The sequence below is a fragment of the Pleurodeles waltl genome, chromosome 3_1, assembly GCF_031143425.1.
Source record: "Pleurodeles waltl isolate 20211129_DDA chromosome 3_1, aPleWal1.hap1.20221129, whole genome shotgun sequence".
NCBI lineage: Eukaryota > Metazoa > Chordata > Amphibia > Caudata > Salamandridae > Pleurodeles > Pleurodeles waltl.
The window spans coordinates 996,267,754-996,289,639 of NC_090440.1; the positions used below are offsets into that span (position 1 = coordinate 996,267,754).

Below are 21,886 nucleotides of genomic sequence, written 5' to 3' on the forward strand. Positions count from 1 at the left end.
TTTTCTGCACTGTCTAGCCCTTCTTTGACCCTGGTAGTCCCTGGTACGAACAATCCAGAAACTGAGGGCACTCTTCGGATACAAATGATGGAGTCTCTCCTTCTCTTTTGACAGGTGAGGCAGGGGAAAAAAAGTAGAAGGGTAATAGCCTGCCTAACATGAAAAGATATTAGCACTTTTGGGATATATGCAGTTCAAGTTCTACGCTCCAATTTGTATAGAAAATTTGTTGTGTAAGGTTGCTGGACTGACAAGTGCCTGCAGCTAATTCATGCAATGAGCTGATAGTTGAAACGTAACTGTTCGTTGGCTCAAATACACGTTAGAAAATTCACGAACCAAATCATAGCCCAAATATGGCAAGACAAAGAGACTCGGAGAAAACATATGCTGTAATCCATTAACAAATCTCATCACAACACGTGATTTATACAAAGAAGGCTGATCCAGCAACCTCAAAAAAGTATAGCCTGCAGCAGGGCAATCTGATGGGTGCCACAACAAGTCACAAATTGGTCCCAGCGCCCTCTGTAGATGAGATTTATAGATGAGCACCAGGCTGCCAGAATAATATCGACAACTTCAGGAGGAAGATGAAAGGAAATTAGCTCATGCCTCTCAATCCCCACTCATGGAGGTGGAGATTGTGGATGCCCAAGTGCACACTTCCCCCCTGCTGCTGCAACAGTAGATCTTCCTGGCCAGTTCTGGAGCCACTAGTAGAACATGGACCAAGTTAGTCTTAATCTTCTTCGGATCTCGAGCCAAGAGGGGTAGAGGGGTAAAGGCATACAGGAGTCCTAAGCTCCACTCTAAGCGGAATGCATTTGAGAGAGACAGTCTCCTTGGGAACTCTAGTGTACAAAAAGCAGACCTGATACACAACCTGTGGGTGACCCTGTCAGTCATAATATCATCTTCCATGCATTTAGAGATCCTGCCATGTGGTTCATGACTAGAGAGATTCCCTGGTGAGTCAGCCACTTCCAGAGGCGCAGAGCCTCTCGTCACAAGAGGCAAGACCCCTCACCACCCTGCTTGTTGCAATACAAGAGAGTTGTCTTGAGATCCTGTATTAGCCTCTCCTTAATGGATAGTAGAAAGGCCTTCAACGCTAAGTGAATCATAGTCCTGTGATCTCCACCACTCTGAAATGGCCTAGCCAGGCCGCAGCATTTTCATCTGTGACACCATCAGGTCTGTGTGGGGTGAAGAGAGGAGTATGCCACTGGCTGATTCTCAGACTAACAGCCACCACTGCAGATCTTTTGCAATCTCATCCAAAACCTGGATCTGATAAGTTAACCTGGAGTGTTTTGATATCAGGATGCAGGAGGCCAATGGTTCCAGCAACTTCAACGTCATCCTCACTCAGATCCAGGACAGAGGCTAAACCATCAGGATCATAACCCAATTATCCTTGACTCTCCGCTCTTTGGGAAGGAATGGTAATGAACCTTGTCCAGGATGGTGCCAAACAGAAGCATCTGGAAAGGAGTCAAGTGTGACTTTGGCATGTTTATAGCTCACCTGAATGACGTTAGGAGGTTTGTCATCAACTGGAGGTAGCCTAACAATGCCTGCAACAGCCAGTTGTCTAGGAAGGGGAAAATGGCACACTCAACCTCCAAAGGTGTGGTGCAGCAATTGTCATCACTTTTGTGAACACCTGAGAACCATTGGTAAGACCAAGGGAGAGCACCTCAAGGTGAAAATGGTCCTGGCCCACTGTTAACAGCGGATAACCACTGTGGGCCGGCAGGACAGGAATATGAAAATAAGCGTCTTAAACGTCCAAGACTACCATCCAGTCTCCAGCATAAAGAGCAGACTGAACCTCAGCTAGTGTGACCATCCTGAATATATCCTTTTGCAGAAAGGTGTTGAGAGGGGACGAAGATCCAAAACAAGATGAAGACCTCATCCTTCTTTGGCACAAGGACGTACCTAGAATAACACCAAATTCTTGCTTCCAAGGACAAAACCCTATATATGGCTTCTTTAGTTAAAAAGACATGCACTTGTTATTACAAAATGTATATGTTCCTCTGCCAGCTGAGTTGATGGGGGCTGAAGATGAAGAGGGGTAGAAAGATACAGAAGGGCATAGTCCCATGGGACAAAGTGGAGAACCTTAATCCAAAGTTATGTCTCGCCACACTTGAGGAAATTAATGATCCCTGCCTGTGTTTCGGAAAGGACAGACTAAAGTGGTTTTGCAGTTGCAATTGCTGGAGGGGTGGGAGGACTGAACCGCACATTGTCCCTTCTGACCTGGACGTGGTCTCTGGAAGCCAAAGGCCTTGATCACGAAATGGCTGAGAAGGTGGTTGTGCTGCCAGCAGGGTCTGGTGCCGATGATATCTGAAGCCCTGACATAACTATTAATGCGGTAAAACTGTTGTGGAAATTGATTGGAGGGGCAGACAGTCTCAGGGAATGCATCATAGCACGACTTTCGTTAGTGCATTCCAGTACTGAGTCAACTTTCTCGCTGAAGAGACTAAAGCGACAGAACGGCATGTCCAATAATTATGTCTGTATAACCCAGGAGAACCATGAAGATCTGATCCAATCATGGTGCCGAAACACCCAACTCATCACAGTTGCCATGCCCATGCAATCCAGGCCAGATTGAATAACAAATGTTGCTGCATCATGGCTCTCCTGTATGGTTTGTGCTAAAGACACCTGTAGGTGCTCCAGAAATGTGTCAGGATTTGACAAACCGTATCTGATAATGCATGGTTGAAGCAGCCCAGTAGACCGCTGATACTGACTGAGTGTAATGCAGGGCTAGTAGAAGAGAACATACACTTTGCAAAATTCTTCATGCATTTGGACTCTAGGTCAGGAGGAGTTTTACAAAATGTGTTACGGTTCACCGTGCTGATGGATACCTGAACCACCAGACACTCTAACATCATGTGTTAAGTCAGGATCACCCTGTGCATGCCTATGGCAGTGAGCTACCTGATTATTAAGTGGGAGCCCTGAGCATGGCGTTGCCCAAGAGGGTATTTGTGAGGGCTACATTGAATGGCAGAAGAGGTTCAGAAGGGGCATGGCCAGGTTGAAGAATTTCAGTCAGGCCATTAGTTTTGACTTCTTTGTTAGGTAGCTGCACATCAATAACTTCTACTGCCCTTTGCATAACCATGGCTAAAGAAGTACTTTCTCTGTAGCAGTACCACAGGGAGCGACAATTCCATTGTCTGGGGAGAGGTCTAGAACGCCAACATCCCGCAGTTCTGCATTTCAACTGTCCTCATCATACTGGGGAATTAATTTGTCCCCCTTATTATAGCAATTTTCAGAATCAGAGTCAAAAAGCTTATGCAAAGTATGAGGTCTGCCGTGTGGTAAAGGCAATGCATTCGAGTCAGAAAGGTTGGCTATAAGGTGCACTCCAGTGAAATTGGAGGTTGAGACGAGGCTGGCTCGGGGTCAAAAACCACTATAGGTAGTGAATCTTCTAAAGACATCAATGATAAAGGAGCTGGCATAGGGAGTGGTGCACAGAAGGCGGTGTGGAACCTAAAGGCCTCTGCTGATACTTGGTGCACCAGAATGAGCCGGATGTGAGCCAAATATGCACAGAATATCTTCCCTATAGTCCTCTCTGTGCTCTGATGTTGCCAGGCCAGTAACCTTGGGTTGCATCTGGACCAAACTCAGAATCAACTCTTCAGGAGTTTGGAAGTGAGATCGAGTTCATATTGACACCCCTAAGCCCTCTCTGGAGTTAAAGAAGGGTGGAAGTAGCCAATTCCTGCTTGGCATTTTTGTGCTTCTTCTTCGACTAGCCTGAAGACCTTGACCATGATGAGGATCTGCCAGGGAAGCGACTTTGGGAGGAGGAATGAGACTCATTTCAACTTTGACCAGTCCTAGTGCAAAGATTTCCAATGTTTCACAATGCAGAGTTTCACCTTACAATCCTGTACGACCTTTTGCTTAATCGGGGTGCAGACATCACAGGCCCTGTAGTCATGTTCCAAACCCAGGCACCACAGGCACAACCTTGTGGGGATCTGTCACAGTCTTTTTTTTAAACTCTGAGGTGATATTTTTCTGTTTCACAATGGCAAAAAGAGAAATTTGAAAAAAAAAAAAGCCACTTCTGGAGCCGCATGATGCCACCTACCAGCGTATAGGAATACTACATCTGGGTTTTATGGATGCAGTTCGATACCTGCACAATTTTCACAAAGTGAGGAATCTGAGGTTATAAATATCCATTAGAAACAAAACGTATGTGTTGGGCAAGATTTTTAATGAGATTGAGAACAAAAATGTTTAAGAGTGTTTTGGAGCTTCCCAATTCTACAATGCTCCCGACAATTCACCATGAGCTGGGACTTTGTTGGTGGAATATAATCTCACGCAAAATCCTTCATTCTAACCTTTGCTCTTGATGCAATTAAATTGGATGGTGCAAAAATAACGAAAAGGTGTCTAACAGAAATTTAAAGGGTGTATCATTGTTAATGTTCGTAATCAAGAAGGATCTTTACCCTAAGGCCACTAAAATGATTAGAAAAAAACGGTCAAGAAAGTGGCGATGGGTGAAAGGAGAAGACTGTATTATGTGTTTTTGGCATCAAAATCAGCATTTGACTAAGTTCTTTGGGTCAGCAAAACAGTAATAAAAATTTGGAATAATTCTCCTGTCCATAAATGAGAGATTGTTTTGGATAAGACTGGGAATAAATCCTTGGTGGACGATAAAGGCTTACTGCCCTCAGTGAAGCTAAACAATGAAAAGTGTAATGGCTCACTAAACGAACTTCATTCCCTCAAGTTTTGATAGTCCTTTGTTTTTATCCTTTTGTTGTGCTTATTTAATTCCTTTTATTTTTAATAATATGGATGCATTTTTCTTCATTTAATGTTGGATACTGTGGGCAAACTGGAACATCAGGATTGAGTTTATGTTTGGGCAATTTATGAAATTCCTTTTATTATGTGATTGTTGAATGTACACAGATATTTATTTACTATTCCAGTAAAGTATTTCAGAGCCGGGGTGTATTCTATTCATACCAAATGGGGCCAAGCTGGTCCAAACAGATCACACCAGTACCAATATCGAGGCAAAATTGCCCAAAATGTGATTTCAATGTATTCTTCAACAAGAACGCGGTGGAGCTAATCTCACTCTGTTCGGCACCACTGAAGTGTGGAAAGACCCATGCTTCAATGATTCTACGCTGACATATGAAAACCATGTTACAAATATTATCAATTAATGCATACAACCATTGGGAACTGTATGTGCTTTTTATTTATGTTCTCTGTAAATATAATCACCATTGCAGCACTGAGTCGTCTGCAGCAGAATCAGTTATTTTGTTGATTGTTACACTAGATTAGAGTCACAGAATTACCAGGTGCAAACTATATCAGTCCTGAGTTTTGTCTTCTTCATAATTAATTTTGGTCCGATGAGTAAGTCTGAGTAACACTGGGTTCCCTCTAAGTCACATAAGGTACCATTTTTAATGAGTCCCATGGGACAATTGTTATATTAATACATTCATACATACAACATACTATGAAGATCTTTATCTGGATCAAGCAAATTAATTTCACTTTCTCATTACCTAACACAAATCATTTGTACGATGGAAATTCCACAAACCACTAATAAAAAAAGCACACAACAAAACAACCATACACAACTGCCTTAGGGCAATCCTAGAGCCATATGGAAAGAGCATTGATATCTACAAAACAGTAAAGTATCATAGCTGTGGTAGAAGAGGTGATACAAATGCGGATAACATAAGATGACAACAGGTGTATCTTCACCTGTAAGCACACACACGCTGCACCTTCACCAGCAAAGTTGAACCACAGGTTGAACCCTCACCAGCAGTCACCTCCAAAGTGCACATGCTCACCAGCAGTCAGACCCACAGGGTACTCCTGTATTAGCAGTCCGTTTCACAGAGAACATCCTCATCAGTAGTCAGAGAACCGTCATAAGAAGTCACACATACAAGATGCGCCTTTTCCTGCAATTCATGCCAATAGTGGGCCCCTCATGAGCAGTCAGACTCCCATGGCACAATCTTACCATAGACAGATCAACAGGACATACTCTCCACAGCAGTCAGACCCAAAGGGTGCACCTTCAGCGGCATTCAGGACCACGCCGTGTTCATCATCAGAGCCTGACTCAAGTTGAACCCAGCCAGTAGGCATACCTACAAGATACAACTCCTCCAGGAGTAAAACGTCCAATGTGTCTCCTCACCAGCTGTCAGATACCACCACACCCCTACACAAGGTTCATCTTCTACATTCATTAGACTTACAGAAAAAATTATCTTACCAGTAGTCAGAGCCACAGGACACACCCTGACCTGACCAGACACGAGCCTCATGGGGTACACTCGTGATGTACCTTCGCCAGGAGTCAGAACATCAGGGTGCACCCTCATCAATATTCATAACCATAGGGTTAACCCTCACCAGTAGTCGTAGCTCTCATCCCAGTTGTCAAAATGGATAAGTAGACGGTTCTCCACCATATCAGTGATGGTAGCAACACACATGAGTGCTGGGTTCTTCTTGTCCACCGCCTCCAGCTTCATCCCCACCCGGAAACCAGAGGGTGTAACTGGCTGTAAGAGAGCAAGATCACAATGTAAGAATGTTATTATCACCGGTCTGAGAGTGAAGTGGCAGTATGGCTTTGTCAGCCTATAGTGTGACTGAGGGCTAAAGGACAATGTAGTTAAGTCAGCAGTACAGTAGTATAACCTAACAGAAAAAGACGGCAAAAAAATAAAGTAACCGTGTCACCAGCAGAATCAACCCCCAAGGACAAACCAGTGAAAAGATGCTGTACAGAAGGAAACCCTTTACCAAGACCAGAGGCAATACACTGCTCTTGTTCAAATTTATTTGGGCATGCGAACAAGAGCGTAAAGTAAAGGAGCATCTGTGGATGAATGTATCATCTACACATTGCTGCTCTTCTATATCATCAAAAGACCTGTAGCGTAGCTATTCTAATCACCTCTTACTATACCACAGCAGCCCTCCAATCCTACCTCCCTTCCCTCTTTTCTCTAATTCCAGCAACCAAGATTACAGTCAAGAAACATGCTGTAGGCAGTCTTCAAGAGCAGAGCAAATAATGACTGGACACAGTATGTTACCATTCTCTGTCTGTCCCCTCTGGAACCTCAGTTAACATAATGAAGAAGGTACTTACAATCAGTAACCTTATGCCACCTGCCAGTATGGCCACAGCCTGATTTCCACCCTTCTTGTGGCGGAAATACGGCTGTGGTCATATTATGGCGGACGGATGGTAGCCGTGGCGATGGTGTTTCGGCGGCCGTCGCCGTGGATGTAGGTGGTTTTTACTGCCATTGTCATAATGAGGGCCTATATCTAGCTTGTAAGGAAATGCCTCCTTGGCATGGTTACCCCCTGACTTTTTGCCTTTGCTGATGCTATGTTCTGATTTGAAAGTGTGCTGAGGCCTGCTAACCAGGCCCCAGCACCAGTGTTCTTTCGCTAACCTGTACTTTTGTTTACACAATTGGCACACCCTGGCATCCAGGTAAGTCCCTTGTAACTGGTACCCCGGGTACCAAGGGCCCTGATGCCAGGGAAGGTCTCTAAGGGCTGCAGCATATCTTATGCCACCCTGGGGATCCCTCACTCAGCACAGACACACTGCTTGCTAGCTTGTGTGTGCTGGTGAGGACAAAACGAGTAAGTCGACATGGCAATCCCCTCAGGGTGCCATGCCAACCTCACACTGCCTATGCAGTATAGATAAGTCACCCCTCTAGCAGGCCTTACAGCCCTAAGGCAGGGTGCACTATACCATGGGTGAGGGCACCAGTGCATGAGCACTGTGCCCCTACAGTGTCTAAGCCAAACCTTAGACATTGTAAGTGCAGGGTAGCCATAAGAGTATATGGTCTGGGAGTCTGTCAAACACGAACTCCACAGCACCATAATGGCTACACTGAAAACTGGGAAGTTTGGTATCAAACTTCTCAGCACAATAAATGCACACTGATGCCAGTGTACATTTTATTGTGAAATACACCCCAGAGGGCACCTTAGAGGTGCCCCCTGAAACCTTAACCAACTACCTGTGTAGGCTGACTGGTTCTAGCAGCCTGCCACACTCGAGACATGTTGCTGGCCACATGGGGAGAGTGCCTTTGTCACTCTGTGGCTAGTAACAAAGCCTGCACTGGGTGGAGATGCTATCACCTCCCCCTTGCAGGAGCTGTAACACCTGGCGGTGAGCCTCAAAGGCTCACCCCCTTTGTTCCAGCGCCACAGGGCATTCCAGCTAGTGGAGTTGCCAGCCCCCTCCGGCCACGGCCCCTCTTTTGGCGGCAAGGCCGGAGGAGATAATGAGAAAAACAAGGAGGAGTCACTGGCCAGTCAGGACAGCCCCTAAGGCAACCTGAGCTGAAATGACTCTGACTTTTAGGAATCCTCCATCTTGCAGATGGAGGATCCCCCCCAATAGGGATAGGAATGTGACCCCCTCCCCTTGGGAGGAGGCACAAAGAGGGTGTAGCCACCCTCAGGGCTAGTAGCCATTGGCTACTGCCCTCCCTGACCTAAACACACCCCTAAATCTTGTATTTAGGGGCTCCCCTAAACCTAAGAATTTAGATTCCTGCAACTTACGAAGAAGAGGACTGCTGAGCTGAAAAACCCCTGCAGAGAAGACGGAGACACCAACTGCTTTGGCCCCAGCCCTACCGGCCTGTCTCCCTCCTTCAGAAGAAAACTGCTCCAGCGACGCTTTCCCTGGGACCAGCGACCTCTGAATCCTCAGAGGACTGCCCTGCTTGTAAAAGACCAAGAAACTCCAGAGAACAGCAGCCCGGTTCAACAAAGACTGCAACTTTGTATCCAGAGGAGCAGATTTAAAGACCCCTGCAATCCCCGCAAGAAGCGTGAGACTTGCAACACTGCACCCGGCGACCCCGACTCGACTGGTGAAGAAACAACACCTCAGGAAGGACCCTCCGGCAACTCTGAGACTGTGAGTAACCAAAGTTGTCCCCCCTGAGCCCCCACAGCGACGCCTGCAGAGGGAATCCCGAGGCTCCCCCTGACCGCGACTGCCTGACTCTAAAATCCCGACGCCTGGAAAAGACCCTGCACCCGCAGCCCCCAGGACCTGAAGGATCGGAACTCCAGTGCAGGAGTGACCCCCAGGAGGCCCTCTCCCTTGCCCAGGTGGTGGCTACCCCGAGGAGCCCCCCCCTTGCCTGCATCGCTGAAGAGACCCCTTGGTCTCTCATTGAAACCTATTGAAAACCCGACGCTTGTTTGCACACTGCACCCGGCCGCCCCCGCGCTGCTGAGGGTGTACTTTTTGTGTGGACTTGTGTCCCCCACCCGGTGCCCTACAAAACCCCCCTGGTCTGCCCTCCGAAGACGCGGGTACTTACCTGCTGGCAGACTGGAACCGGGGCACCCCCTTCTCCATTGAAGCCTATGCGTTTTGGGCACCACTTTGAACTCTGCACCTGACCGGCCCTGAGCTGGTGGTGTGGTGACTTTGGGGTTGCTCTGAACCCCCAACGGTGGGCTACCTTGGACCCCAATTTGAACCCCGTAGGTGGTTTACTTACCTGCAAGAACTAACATTACTTTACCTCCCCCAGGAACTGTGAAAATTGCACTGTGTCCACTTTTAAAACAGCTAAATGTGTTTTATGTAAAAAGTATATATGCTATTGTGATTATTCAAAGTTCCTAGAGTACTTAACTGCAATACCTTTCAAATGAGATATTACATGTAGAATTTGAACCTGTGGTTCTTAAAATAAACTAAGAAAATATATTTTTCTACAACAAAAACCTATTGGCCTGGAATTGTTTCTGAGAGTGTGTTCCTCATTTATTGCCTGTGTGTATGTACAACAAATGCTTAACACTACTCCTTTGATAAGCCTGCTGCTCGACCACACTACCACAAAATAGAGCATTAGTATTATCTCTTTTTGCCACTATCTTACCTCTAAGGGGAACCCTTGGACTCTGCACTATTTCAAAGTAAGGAATAGTATGCACATACAGAGCCAACCTCCTACATAGCTGGAGATTCCTTACCTTTGAATTCTCCCCAGGCATTAGCCTGGATCCAGAAGGTTTTTAGTGCTGGTAGGTGGCATTGATCAGCTACGCATCCACTGTTGATGTTGTTTGTGCCGGAAGTGATACTGCAGTAACTACATAAGTGCAACCCAGGTACGATGGCAACAGTTTTTTTTCAAGACTTTCCATGTCAGAAGTTTGAGGCCATAAAGAAGACTGGTCATTTGTGTGTCAAAACTAGGGCCCTGAAAAGGTTATCCCGGTCCTTTCGCATTTCGGAGAGGATGGGTGGGTCAGTAGGGAACCTGTAGCTAGATATAGACCCATATTACGACTTTGGTTGTCCTCACAGAAGACCGCCAAAGCTGTGGGCGCCAGAATACCGCCCACCATATCACGAGTACTGCTGGATTTCCACCACACTTTGGGTGGAAATCCAGAAGTAGTCGAGCTGGCGGAGGCGTTTGGGCGGTTCCACCACCGGCCCGCCTCTCCAGTATGACTCCGCCAGCCATATTATGGGAAATAATATGGCCTGGCGGTGTGTCCTGCTGGCGGGGCACTGCCGGCGGTAGAAGGGCCTCTTCCCTTTCCCTGCCGGACGACCTTCTCCCTGGACCAGGTAAGGTGATCGCCTGACAGGGGAGGGGGGGTGAGAGAGTGGGGGGTGTTGTGTGTGCGTGTGAGTGAGTGTGTGATGTCTGTGTGTGTGGGCATGAATGTGTGTATGCATGGTTGTATGTGTGTCTGAATGTTGAAGTGAGTGCATGTATGCATGTAAGTGTGTATGCGAGTGAGTGTTGTGGTGAAATTGTGTTTGAGTGTGAGTTTGCATATTTGGATGGGTGTGAGTATGCATGCTTGAATGCGGGTGTGAATGTTGAAGTGAATGCGTGTATGGATGCGTGTGAGTGAATGCATGCATGTCAGTGTAGGTGAATGAGTATGTGTGGTGCATGTGGGTGTCCGTGTGCATGTGCATTTATGCGGGGTGGGGGATTGGAGGTGCTGTGTCAGAAGGGGATGGGGTGCTGTGTCAGAAGGGGGGACGCTGAGGCTGGCGGGAGGGGCGGGGGGCCTAGGGCTTCCTGGGAGGGGGACATCTACTGGTGACAGGGAAGAAATTCCCATGTCACCGGGAGCCGTTCCTCCATGGTTTCTGTGGCAAAACCATGGTGGTAAGGCAGATAATACCGCTGGTGGTTCTGACTGCCATGGCGGTACGACTGGAGATGTGGCGGGTTGGCAGTTGCCAACCCGCCACACTCATGAATGTGGTGGTCTGCACCACCAGCCACATTTACCCTGGCGGTCAGAAGACCGCCAGAGTCAAAATGACCACCATAGCCTCTAACAGATAAGGCGTTACAGAAAGTAAGTAACTTGCTCATCTGATAGAGACTTTTAGCTGCAGATTCCTTATCTTTGAATAGATATCAAAGTAATACTGTCTACAAAGGTGGGTCTGCAAAACAATTTAAGACAAGGAAGTCCTGCAGGACCGAACAAGCAAAGTGCCCATCCCTAACAACTTGACTGTCATGGCAGTAAGGTTTAGTAAATGTGTGCAGAGAGGTCTACAATGCTGCCTGACAGATGTCCAGGACTGGAACTCCGTGTACTAAGGCAGTGGTTGCAGCTTTAGAACTGCTGAAAGTGAGCTTGCAAAACATAAGGAGGTTGCTTCTTGGACAGTGCGCAGAAGATCTTGCTGCAAAGTATGACCCAACGAGAGATGGTTTGTTTCTGCACCGCCCGACCTTTCCTCGCACCCACATACCCCACAAAGAGTTGGTCATCCACCTGGAACTCATGAGTACGGTCACGGTAGAACGCCAACACTCTGTTTGGGTCCAGGCAGTGGAGTCTCTCCTCGTCCTTGGAGGGATGTGAGGATGCATAAAAATTAGGCAAGGTGATTGACTGGCTCACATGAAAGAGAAGAGACCGCATTTGATATAAAAGAGGCCCATGTGTGAAGCACTAGTTTGTCATGATATATCAATGTGAATTCCAACTTAGATGACAAGGCCTGCAGCTCACTAACTCGATCAGCAGATGCAATTGCTACAAGGTTTTTTTCCCCACTGTGAGAAGCCTGAGGGGACAACTGTTGAAAGGCTTGAAAGGCGCACATTTCAGAAAAGTTAGAACTAAATTAAAGTCCTACTGGGGCATAATGAATAGGGAAGGAGGGAATAGATGAGTAAGACCTTTGAGAAACCTATGTACAATAGCAGGCTTGAAGAAGTAAGGTTGATCAAGCAGCCGCAAGAAGGTAGAAAACGCAGATGAACAGCCCTTTACTGCCAGAGCGAAGCCCTGCTGGGCAAGAGAAATAATAAAGAGCAAGACTCTAGAAAGCGGGGAAGAAAAGGGATCAACAAATGTTTATGCACACCATGCCACACATTTCTCCCAACAGCAGGCATATCCCTTTTTGGTGGAGGGACGCTTGGCTGCCAAGACGACGTTTATAGACTTCGGGAGGAAGGTCAATAGCTGTCAACTGACACAGCTCAATCTCCACTCAAGAAGGCAGAGAGTGGGCAGGTTCAGGCAAAGAACCCTCCCCTTTTGCTGTGACAGTAGATCCTCCTTAAGGTGCCACCTGATCAGTGGATCAATGGCCGTGCTCAGTTCTTGGGACACCAGACTATCCGTGCCCAGTCTGAAGCCAGAAGGATGATTAGGGCTCAGTCGTTCTTGATCTTCTTGAGAACTCAAGACAGAAGTGGAACAGCCTGAGTTCCACTCAATACAAAAAGCGTTTCCAAGCGAGAGACGCCTTGGGAACTCCAGTGCGAAAATCTGCTAACATTGCGTGTTCTCAGTTGAGGCAAACCGATCTAATCAAGGCTCTCCCCACTGCCGAAAGAGACCTCGCTCCACCTTCAGGTGGAGACGCCACTCCTGATTGGCTAGGCATCTTCTGCGGAGTTTGTCTGCACTGCCGTTCAGAGAGCCCGACAGGTCATGAATCATCAGGGGTTTGCCCTGCTTTTTCAGTCATGTCTAGAGACAAAGAGCCTCTTGACAAAGGGTCCATGACCTCACCCCACCCTCTTTGTTGTGGTACAACATGAAGGTACTGTTTGTCCATGAACACCTGCACTAGCATTCTCTTGATGGTAAAAAGGGAAGGGTAGAAAGGCTTTCCATGCCAGTCAGATCACTCAAACCTCCATCAGGTTGATGTGGAGTCTGGATTCCACCGGAGACCTGATCTGCACCTCTCCCACATGGCTACCCCATCCCAACAATGGCACATCTGTCACTACTACAGATCAGGCTGGGGAAGAGAAAGGGGTGTGACGTAATTGCGGTTTGCTAGCCACCACTTTTGCAGTTCCCTTCAAGATCTGGACCATGTCAGAGCGATTCCCCTGATGCTGCGCCCACTGAAACTTCAGGTCCCACTGCAGAGTCCAGATATGCCATCTGGCATGTGTATCCAGCAGGATGCAGGAAGCAATGTGTCCCAAGAGCCTCAGAGTCAGTCTCACCAAAATCCAGGAGAGAAGCTGAAACATTAGTATAACCTGAATATCCCAGACTCGCCGCTCAGGTGGATAAGCCTGACACTCCATCGTATGGAAAACAGCTTAGATGAAGGAGAGCATCTGAGAGGGAGTCAGGTGTGACTTTGCCACGTTTATAGTGACCCCCAGCGAATGCAGGAGGTTCGCCGCGGTCTGGAGGTGAAAGATGACAGCCTAGGGCGAGCCTGTCCTCAATAGTCAGTTGTAGAGATAGGGGAAGACTGAAACTCCTAATCTTCGCAGATGAGCTGCAACCACCACCATCACACTAAGGAACCAAAAGGTCTGTGGGAATAAAAACCACAGCATACTTCTGCCACCAGAATCCTCTCTTTGGTTTCCATGGTCAAGAGAGCCAATGCTTTCTTGTGAAGAAGACATAGATGATCCTCTGTCAGCCCGTTGTGAGATGGTGGCATGAGGGTAGGTGTAGTCTTGAAGGGGAGGGAGTAGCCCCTTCCAACAATCAGCAAAACCCACTTGTTCAAAGTTATGGTTGCCAGTGGGGCAGGTGATGGCGAATCCTGACACCACCTAGGTGTCCATGATAGAAAAGGGGCAGACTTGGAGGGATTGGAGGCTAATGCAGTCTGGGGAGGAGGTGGACTGACAAGGCCGCTGACCACCTGTTCCATGCGACAGTGGGTACCGCACCCACATCCACGCAGAGACTGGGGAGCATGAGGAGCACCATGACAGGTGCAGCTGGATGCCCCTTTCGTAGCCACGAAAGCCAGATGGAGGGGGCAGGGCGCCACGGTGAGCCCCAAGGACCTGGCCATAGCCTGTGAGTCTTTGAAGCACTTGAGCGCTGAATCTGTCTTGACTCCAAAGATACGGGTGCCATCAAAAGGCATGTCTGTATGTAGTGACCTGTAGCGAAAGGGTGCCTCCAGACACGTTTTGCATGGGCTCCCATGGGTGGCATAATACATGCTGCAGCCCATGGGGGAACCACTGGTGCCCTAATCCCCTGGATACCAAAGTACCATATATTAGGGACAAATATGGGGGCACCAGTATGCCAATTGTGGGGTGTGCTAAGCAACTAAATTTAGAGGGAGTTAGCACAATCAATGGGGTCCTGACTAGCAGGATCCCAGGGAAAACACGACTAGCAGGATCCCAGTGAAAACAGTCAAAGCATACTGATAGCAGGCAAAAAGTGGGGGTAACCATGCCACAAAGAGTGACTTTCCTACAGTACACGAGAAACAATTTACAGGACCCACTGGCCCAAGATAACCACATGCCAGTTGGGCAGGTAAAAGCATATTCTCCCACCGCTGGCCAGAGGCAACTCCAAAGGCGAAATTAGAACAACTTGGCGCGGTAAGAGCAGAACAGAAGAGGAGGGCTGGCCATGTTTGTGGAGGAAACAGCTGGACAGGATGCTGCACCGGCAGAGATAGATGCTTCAGGAGGTAAGCAAAGTCCCAGGAGTAACCCCTGAACTTCCAGTACTGCTGATGGAACTGGCAGGCCAGCAATATCAAGCTACAGTTTCAGTCCTTCTTTGAACCGTCACAAAGCTGTATCAGTCTTGTCACCAAACAGCCTGAAGCCATCAAAACCCATGAGGGGAGCCTGCATGTCCTGTATCATCCACATCATCATGTGGGTCTAAAGAACATTTTGAAAGTCCTTCATGGTATCTGAGTCTGTGCCAAATAAGGCCTCAAGGTACCAATGATACTTGCACTGAGGAAGAGGCATTAAGCAGGGGCTGTCCAGTACCACTGGCTGTGCCTAAAACACGACAATTCATCCTATCAGTGTCCACAGCACAGCCTACACAGTCGGACATTTCCAACTGGGCCCATATAATCTATTTGGCTGCATCCTGTCCTTCATGGACAGTGTAAAGACATTTTAAAACTCCTCAAGGAAGGCTAGCAGGATTTTGTTTCCATAACCCAGTAGGCACACCTGTGTGGGCCTAAAAGGCACACTGCATTCAGATATTGCAATCCCAAACCAGCGGAGGACACCTTCTTGCCAAGTGTTTCAGTGTGCCTCAATTCTCTATCAGGCAGGGTAGTTGGGAAGGCTTTTTGGTTTACTTTGCTGGCTGACTCCTGCACTATAAGATTTTATTGTTGGGTGCGGAGTCAATAAGGATGGGTCACCCAGGGGAGATCTATGGCTCCTAGTTATGTGGAGACTTACCAGCAGCATCAAGCAGGGCTTCAACCATGCCATAGCCACACTGCCTGCCAGGACACGAGTGAAAGGTCGCACAGGATCTGAAGTTGAAGGGAAAGGTTCTAAAATGTTAGTAAGCAGCTTAGCCTTAGTTGGTACAGTTGGCAACTGCAGTTCCAACACCTCTGCCCCCCTATGTACTACTACAACAAGGGAGGCACTTCCCTTGCTAAGGAGCCCAAATGGAAAGTCAAATACCATCTCTGATGAGGAATCACGACTCCTAATATTGTGGAGGTCTAAATACAGTCCATCATGAGAATTTTGCAGGGGCAACAAATTGTCTTCAGCCACCTCACCATTATCATCATCATTATGTGGATCATTCTGCAAGTCCTGTATATCATCTGAGTGTGAGCAGAATGAAGCCTCAAGGTGTTGAAGATTTTGGTGCAGAGGCACAGCCAGAGAGTCCTCCATCACCACTGGCTATGCTTTAGTAATCTAATAACAAAAAATTGGTTAAGATCTAGCTAACTCCACTTCAGATACAATGCCTTGGATTTGGGTGGGATCCAGAACCAGAAACTCCAGAGCTGGGTCAAGATCTGGTCAGGGCCAACTGGGTTGGACTTTGAGAAGGCACTCGAGGTGTGGCCTGGTGCCAATGATGGGTAGGGCAAAGGCTTAAAAGTGTCATTTAGCATTTGGGAGCTTCTGCCAGTGAAAGTCCGAATGGGGACTCAAGCGGATCCATGGGGCCTGAAGGCTTCAAAGGGGCCAGTAATCCTCAGGAAAAGATGCAGCACTGCCTCCTTGAAGGACACTACCTGCTAAATACAGAATTGCCCAAGAAATTCGGGGCACACCAGCTCCAGCTGCTAAATGAGGTCAAAGTCGTAGGACTGGTGCAGAGTCAGACCTTTTACAATCTGATTGCACAATTGTTCTCTGGAGTGGGAGTGACAGAGTAAATTCGAGTCTGGCCTATTTGTGTTTACACTGAGATGTATCCTTGGACTTTGTCTTAGAGTTACCCCAGCACAGACCAGGACCAGGACTTGAAGTGTGAATGGCCTTTTTCCTATCACATGCCTTCTAAACATAGCTGTATCTATGCAGATGCAGCATAGTTTGACGCCAATGGTCTTCGAAGGAGACATTCTAGCACACAGTTACCAAACAAAATGTTCTGAAAGTTAGTGAAGAACCAGCAAAAGTTCAGGAGCCGTGCTCTGGATCTGCATAGAAGGGTGTTGGAAAAAAGGAACTGACATCAGTGTGCAGGATAACCACCTGCTCTGTCACTTCTGGAACTGGGACGAAGCCACCACAAAATCTAATAATGTCATCTACCAGTATATGACGCAATTGCTGGGACAAATTTCCAGATCCAGTCTGGCACCTGGGGGAATTCAAAAAGTGACGAGTCTGCGGGTAGAAGTATCCATCCAAAGTGACTACTCACTAGAAATCACTGCTGCCTCCCAAATGGGTCCTGCCAGGTCCCTCCAGGAAAAAAAAAGTCAATTCAAAATGCCATCTACTTAGTGCCCCTTTTGTATGACTGCCTGCCTGCTCTTTAGGGGACCGTAGCTAAAGCTCTACACAACACTACATACTTTTCTATCTACCAGCTTTGAACAATGCGACTCAGTACTACTCCAGTGCATGTCTGGTGTCATCAGGCCTCTGCTTATTGTGCACTCATGTATACAGCATACTGTTCTGGAAATATGGGTGGCTTCCTTTCATGCTTACTGTGTTGATACTCTTGAAGAGATTTTTGGGGGCTGCTTGAGCTTTGCTATTCTTCAAATAAGCAGCCCAGTTGAACTCTGTGTCTTTAAAGCCTGTCAATAGAAAAAAACTGTCAGAATGCTAGCAGACAAACACAAAAGGGCTTTTGCCACGCTTGAAAAACCTCAGTCTATAATATGATCTTTGGCATGCAAATCTATAAATCATGTACACAAAGTGAAGAGTCACAAGGACGGTCAATGAATGACTGCTAAAGGAACTACAAAATATCAACATCACCCAACTGAGAATAGATCTATATTCTGCAATCTACTGCAAACACTGTTACATAACACTACAGATCTCACCTTTTGGGGGAAGAAGTTTGTGCCCAGTTTTCTCACACCAACCGATGGGGTGAATGTCCGGAGAATCTGCATTTGTCCAGAAATCGTAGCAATCTGGATAACCATCAAAATGTAGCCTCATCCTGTAACCATGTACCTGCAAACAGACCATTCATCATCAGATTCAGCAAGTCAAATGTCTCATAAAATCACACTTAGTATACATCAAGAAACACATGCTCACTTGACGGGCCAGAGATAACCTGCCTGTCAGCCATGTTATTACTGGACACTAGGCTGAGTGTTAATAGACTGTAAGGAAAACAAACTCGCAAAAGCATGGGAAAACGTTATGGGCATAGTAAGGAAATGAGCAGACAGGTACAAGGTGGCAAAGTAGAGAGACAAAGACAGACAGATGATCTGGGTATAAGAAGAGAAAATGGATATAAAGTTAAGCGGAAAAAGAAAAGAAAGGAAAAGCGACAGAGAATGATGGCAGGGAACGAAAAGGAGAAAAGGGAGAGGAGCAAAAGAGGTTAGATATTGAGTGGGGTAGGACTCTCAATACAGACTGTAAGGATGCAGCTGTATTCATATGGGTCAGGAAGGGTATTAGAAGCATGGAATGGTGAAGTAACATGGTGGAACCCAAGGAGAGAAAAACACTCATTGATGCTATAGGAAGTAGGTGGTGGGACAGCGATAGAAAGGGAGGCAACTGGAGTTTAAGGAGGGTATCACACGATGGTTGATGGCGGTCTCTGATGTGCCACCCAAACCGTTGTTGAATTTCAGCAATTTGTACCTCATAATGGATGATGGCAATCCCACTGTGCAAGAAAAGCAAACACCTTGTCTTTACACCATGGGTAGACTGTGCACTTCACACACTGCCCTTGGCAGGCAGCTCTCTCCAGAAATCAGATGTATCTCATAAGTTACCTTTTGCTGTAGGAAGGGTGCTACTTCAACCACAGTTATAAACCACATAAATGTTTTTCCTATATACTACCAATCATGTGATACAAGCTACAACCACAGGTAATTCTAATTGTCACTGTCATGCTGGTGAGAATATACAACCTTTCTTACTACAAATCTTCTAAGCCTTAAATTTGTTAATATTCTAAAACTGTACATCTTTTAAAACCTTAATTCAGTAATTCCCTAACTCAGTCATGATTCTCCAACTTAAATCTAACGGGTTTCACACCCCAAATGACAGAACAGGACAAATCCAATGGATTAATCCTCGATCAATTCTCTCCCTCAAACACTGCCAAAAAGATCAAAACAGCCCACACTGGAAGGCTGAGAAACAGACAAAGGTGTAGCAGTTGGTCTGCCTCCACAGAGGAATTTCTCCATATTCAATGAGACGAGACCCAGGTAACCCATTGGGCCCGGATTAATTATATTTAGGGCATCCGTGCAAGTTTCTTCCAGTGATTACGTTTTGCACCAAAAATGTATAGTGCAATAGGAACTGAGATTACACAATATGATTCAATCCTATTGCATAGATTAGGGCACTGAACGGGCCCTGATAAATGCTATAAGCCGTACAGGGCCAGTATCGAAACATCCCAACATAGTTTGACACTATGAATAAGTAGGTTCAAGGAGACCCCTTTTGTTTTTAACTTTACTATGGAATACAATTATAAATAAATAAAAAAAAAAAAAAACTTCTAATGGGATTTCCATAGGTAATTTTAGATTTATTTTGTGTGTTGGCCCAGTATACATAAACCAACTCTCTGGCTTCAAAAAGAAAAACAATTGAAGGGAGAAGTTCAATGAGCCATACCAGCATTTCAACTTGGGATAAAAGATCTTCACAAAGAGCTCCGTAAAGATTCGCATCGGGTATTGCACCCCGTCTGACGAAGACCGGGATCCGATGATGCTTATCACCCTGATGGGTGAGTGTCCCTGTATTCCAACGAAGAAGTGCCACACAATTCGGAATTATACCCTAAATAACCCAAAACTTGTCTGTAATTCACAAGTAGATATAGCTCTATTACGTCATACATTTTGGTAAGGTCTTCAAACTTTGAGAGGTCCTATGACAGACCGATCAACCTCTCACTCCCCTCTACTGTTACCAATGAAGACTTCAGAATGACCGTTTAAGTCCTAGTGCTGTCCTACAGAGATGAAAGCAAAGCCCTGTTCACCGGCATCCCAAACATCACCCACACTCTTGAAAGGAATCTTCATCAGGAAACTAAAGATAACCAACCAGACTACCCACACGCTAAATGGTTTACTTTAGATCCCTCTGAAAGTCAAGATCATCTCCAAAATAAGTTGGATCAATTACATGGCCCTCTACACCAAGACCTGCAACTCCCTAGCTAAAAAATTAACAATATCTGGAGGACAATGCCAGACAAGGGGCTACAGCCTCACCAGATTATAGAGTAAACACTACAGGAAAGTGAAACAAGCCTTCTCAGACTACACCTCAAGGATGCAAAAGAACACGGATATCAGAACGGCACTAATTCCCCTACAATTCAGGAACAAACTGGAAACTCAGCCCTTCAAGCAGCACTACCTTGAATAAGCTGTCTCCTCACATCTCCCTGTAGCTCTACACGTGTATCCCCACTGGTGCTTGCCCCTTGCACAAAGCCCCACTGCTAGCCAGTTACGTTCACACTTTAGGAATACCAACACAAACAAATACCTGCCAGCAGAATTGTATGGACTGATATATTGTGAGTGGCACTGATAATGATCAGCAAAACTGATCAAAACTGATAAAACTGAAGAAGTAGAAGAAACTCAATTGTTTTAACCTACTCTTAATTATACAATTATAATGTGGACGCTATATTTTCCACCATGAACACTACTACCAGTCTTGACAGGTACCTACCAGGTCTGAATGATGCTAATCAACTCCGATATGTCAGAAAGCACTCAACTCATGACAATACCCGATGACCCACTCTTCTCATAAAGAAACAACACCAGACTACGACACTTATTAGGGGGTAAAGGATCACTTCAGGGTGCTCTTTATTCTTTTATTATCTACAGACATTTAAGATGCTGACAATTAGCAGTTACCCAACATCCTGGGAATCCGGTTTGATAACACAGTGTGATTACCCTCCTGAACTTGTTTTGCTGTTTTATAATGATTTAATCACTCTCTCACAAACTGGCATGCGGAGTAACCCAAAGCCATTTTGCTTGACCATGTTACACTGGTTGAGTTCTCCTAGGGCCACTATGGATTTGGCCTATATAAGAGCAGCACTTGGTCATGGTTGAAAGGCATCTTCTGGGGGCAGGAACTACGATTCATTTTAAACAGTCCTTGCAGTATTCCTTATATTGGTGATCATTTCCAGTTCCATTCAATTGTACTTGTGTGTTATTCATCCTTCCACAGCCAAAAAAGGATTTATTTCCAAAAATTATGAAAGCAGTCATTATGAACATATAAATGAAAAATGTAAAGGAAATTATATTGACTAGAAATGAGGAGATAAATGGCAATATACAGCTGCTCTAGGTTTGCACATAGAAGGTGCAAAAGGGAGAAGATAATAATAACTTGTTGCCCTTCTATAATGATTTAATCACACATTTATTAACTGCCATGTTGATTAAACCACAGCTGTTTTACATGCCCACTGTATACTAATCTGTTTGAGTTCTCTCTCCTTTGACACTGCCGGTCTTGTTTCCAGGCCTGGCACTGAGAAACAATTAGGCTACTTAAGCGTCTGAGATCTCCACTGTTGAATCTATTCTCAAGGTCCTCTTTCGTTCTTCGTATACAAAACCCAGGCATCTGTTGGTTCAGGTTCAGTTTCTGTATGTGCATGCTGCTCCGACTGCTATATCAAGAGAATATGTAACAGTGGGGTAAACTTGGGGAGAACCTAATATTAGACCCTCAGTTGCTCTGACGCGAAACTGTGTCTCACTAGGCAACGGTATTGCTATGTTTTTAATTTAAAACTTGTTTTAGCCTTCGAGTGT

At 46.1% G+C, this 21,886-nt stretch overlaps 1 protein-coding gene across 6 annotated transcripts in view; it reads right to left on the reverse strand.

Moving 5' to 3' along the window:
- Positions 1-21,886, reverse strand: part of L3MBTL3 (L3MBTL histone methyl-lysine binding protein 3) — a 558,444-nt gene that overhangs the window by 175,291 nt on the left and 361,267 nt on the right. For all 6 annotated transcript variants that reach the window (XM_069224176.1, XM_069224178.1, XM_069224181.1 and 3 more), the window contains 3 exons: positions 17,897-18,032; positions 17,550-17,641; positions 6,481-6,632 (listed from right to left, as the gene is read on the reverse strand). In XM_069224176.1, the coding sequence (XP_069080277.1) occupies positions 6,481-6,632; positions 17,550-17,641; positions 17,897-18,032 (380 nt within the window). The remainder of the gene's footprint in view (positions 1-6,480; positions 6,633-17,549; positions 17,642-17,896; positions 18,033-21,886) is intronic.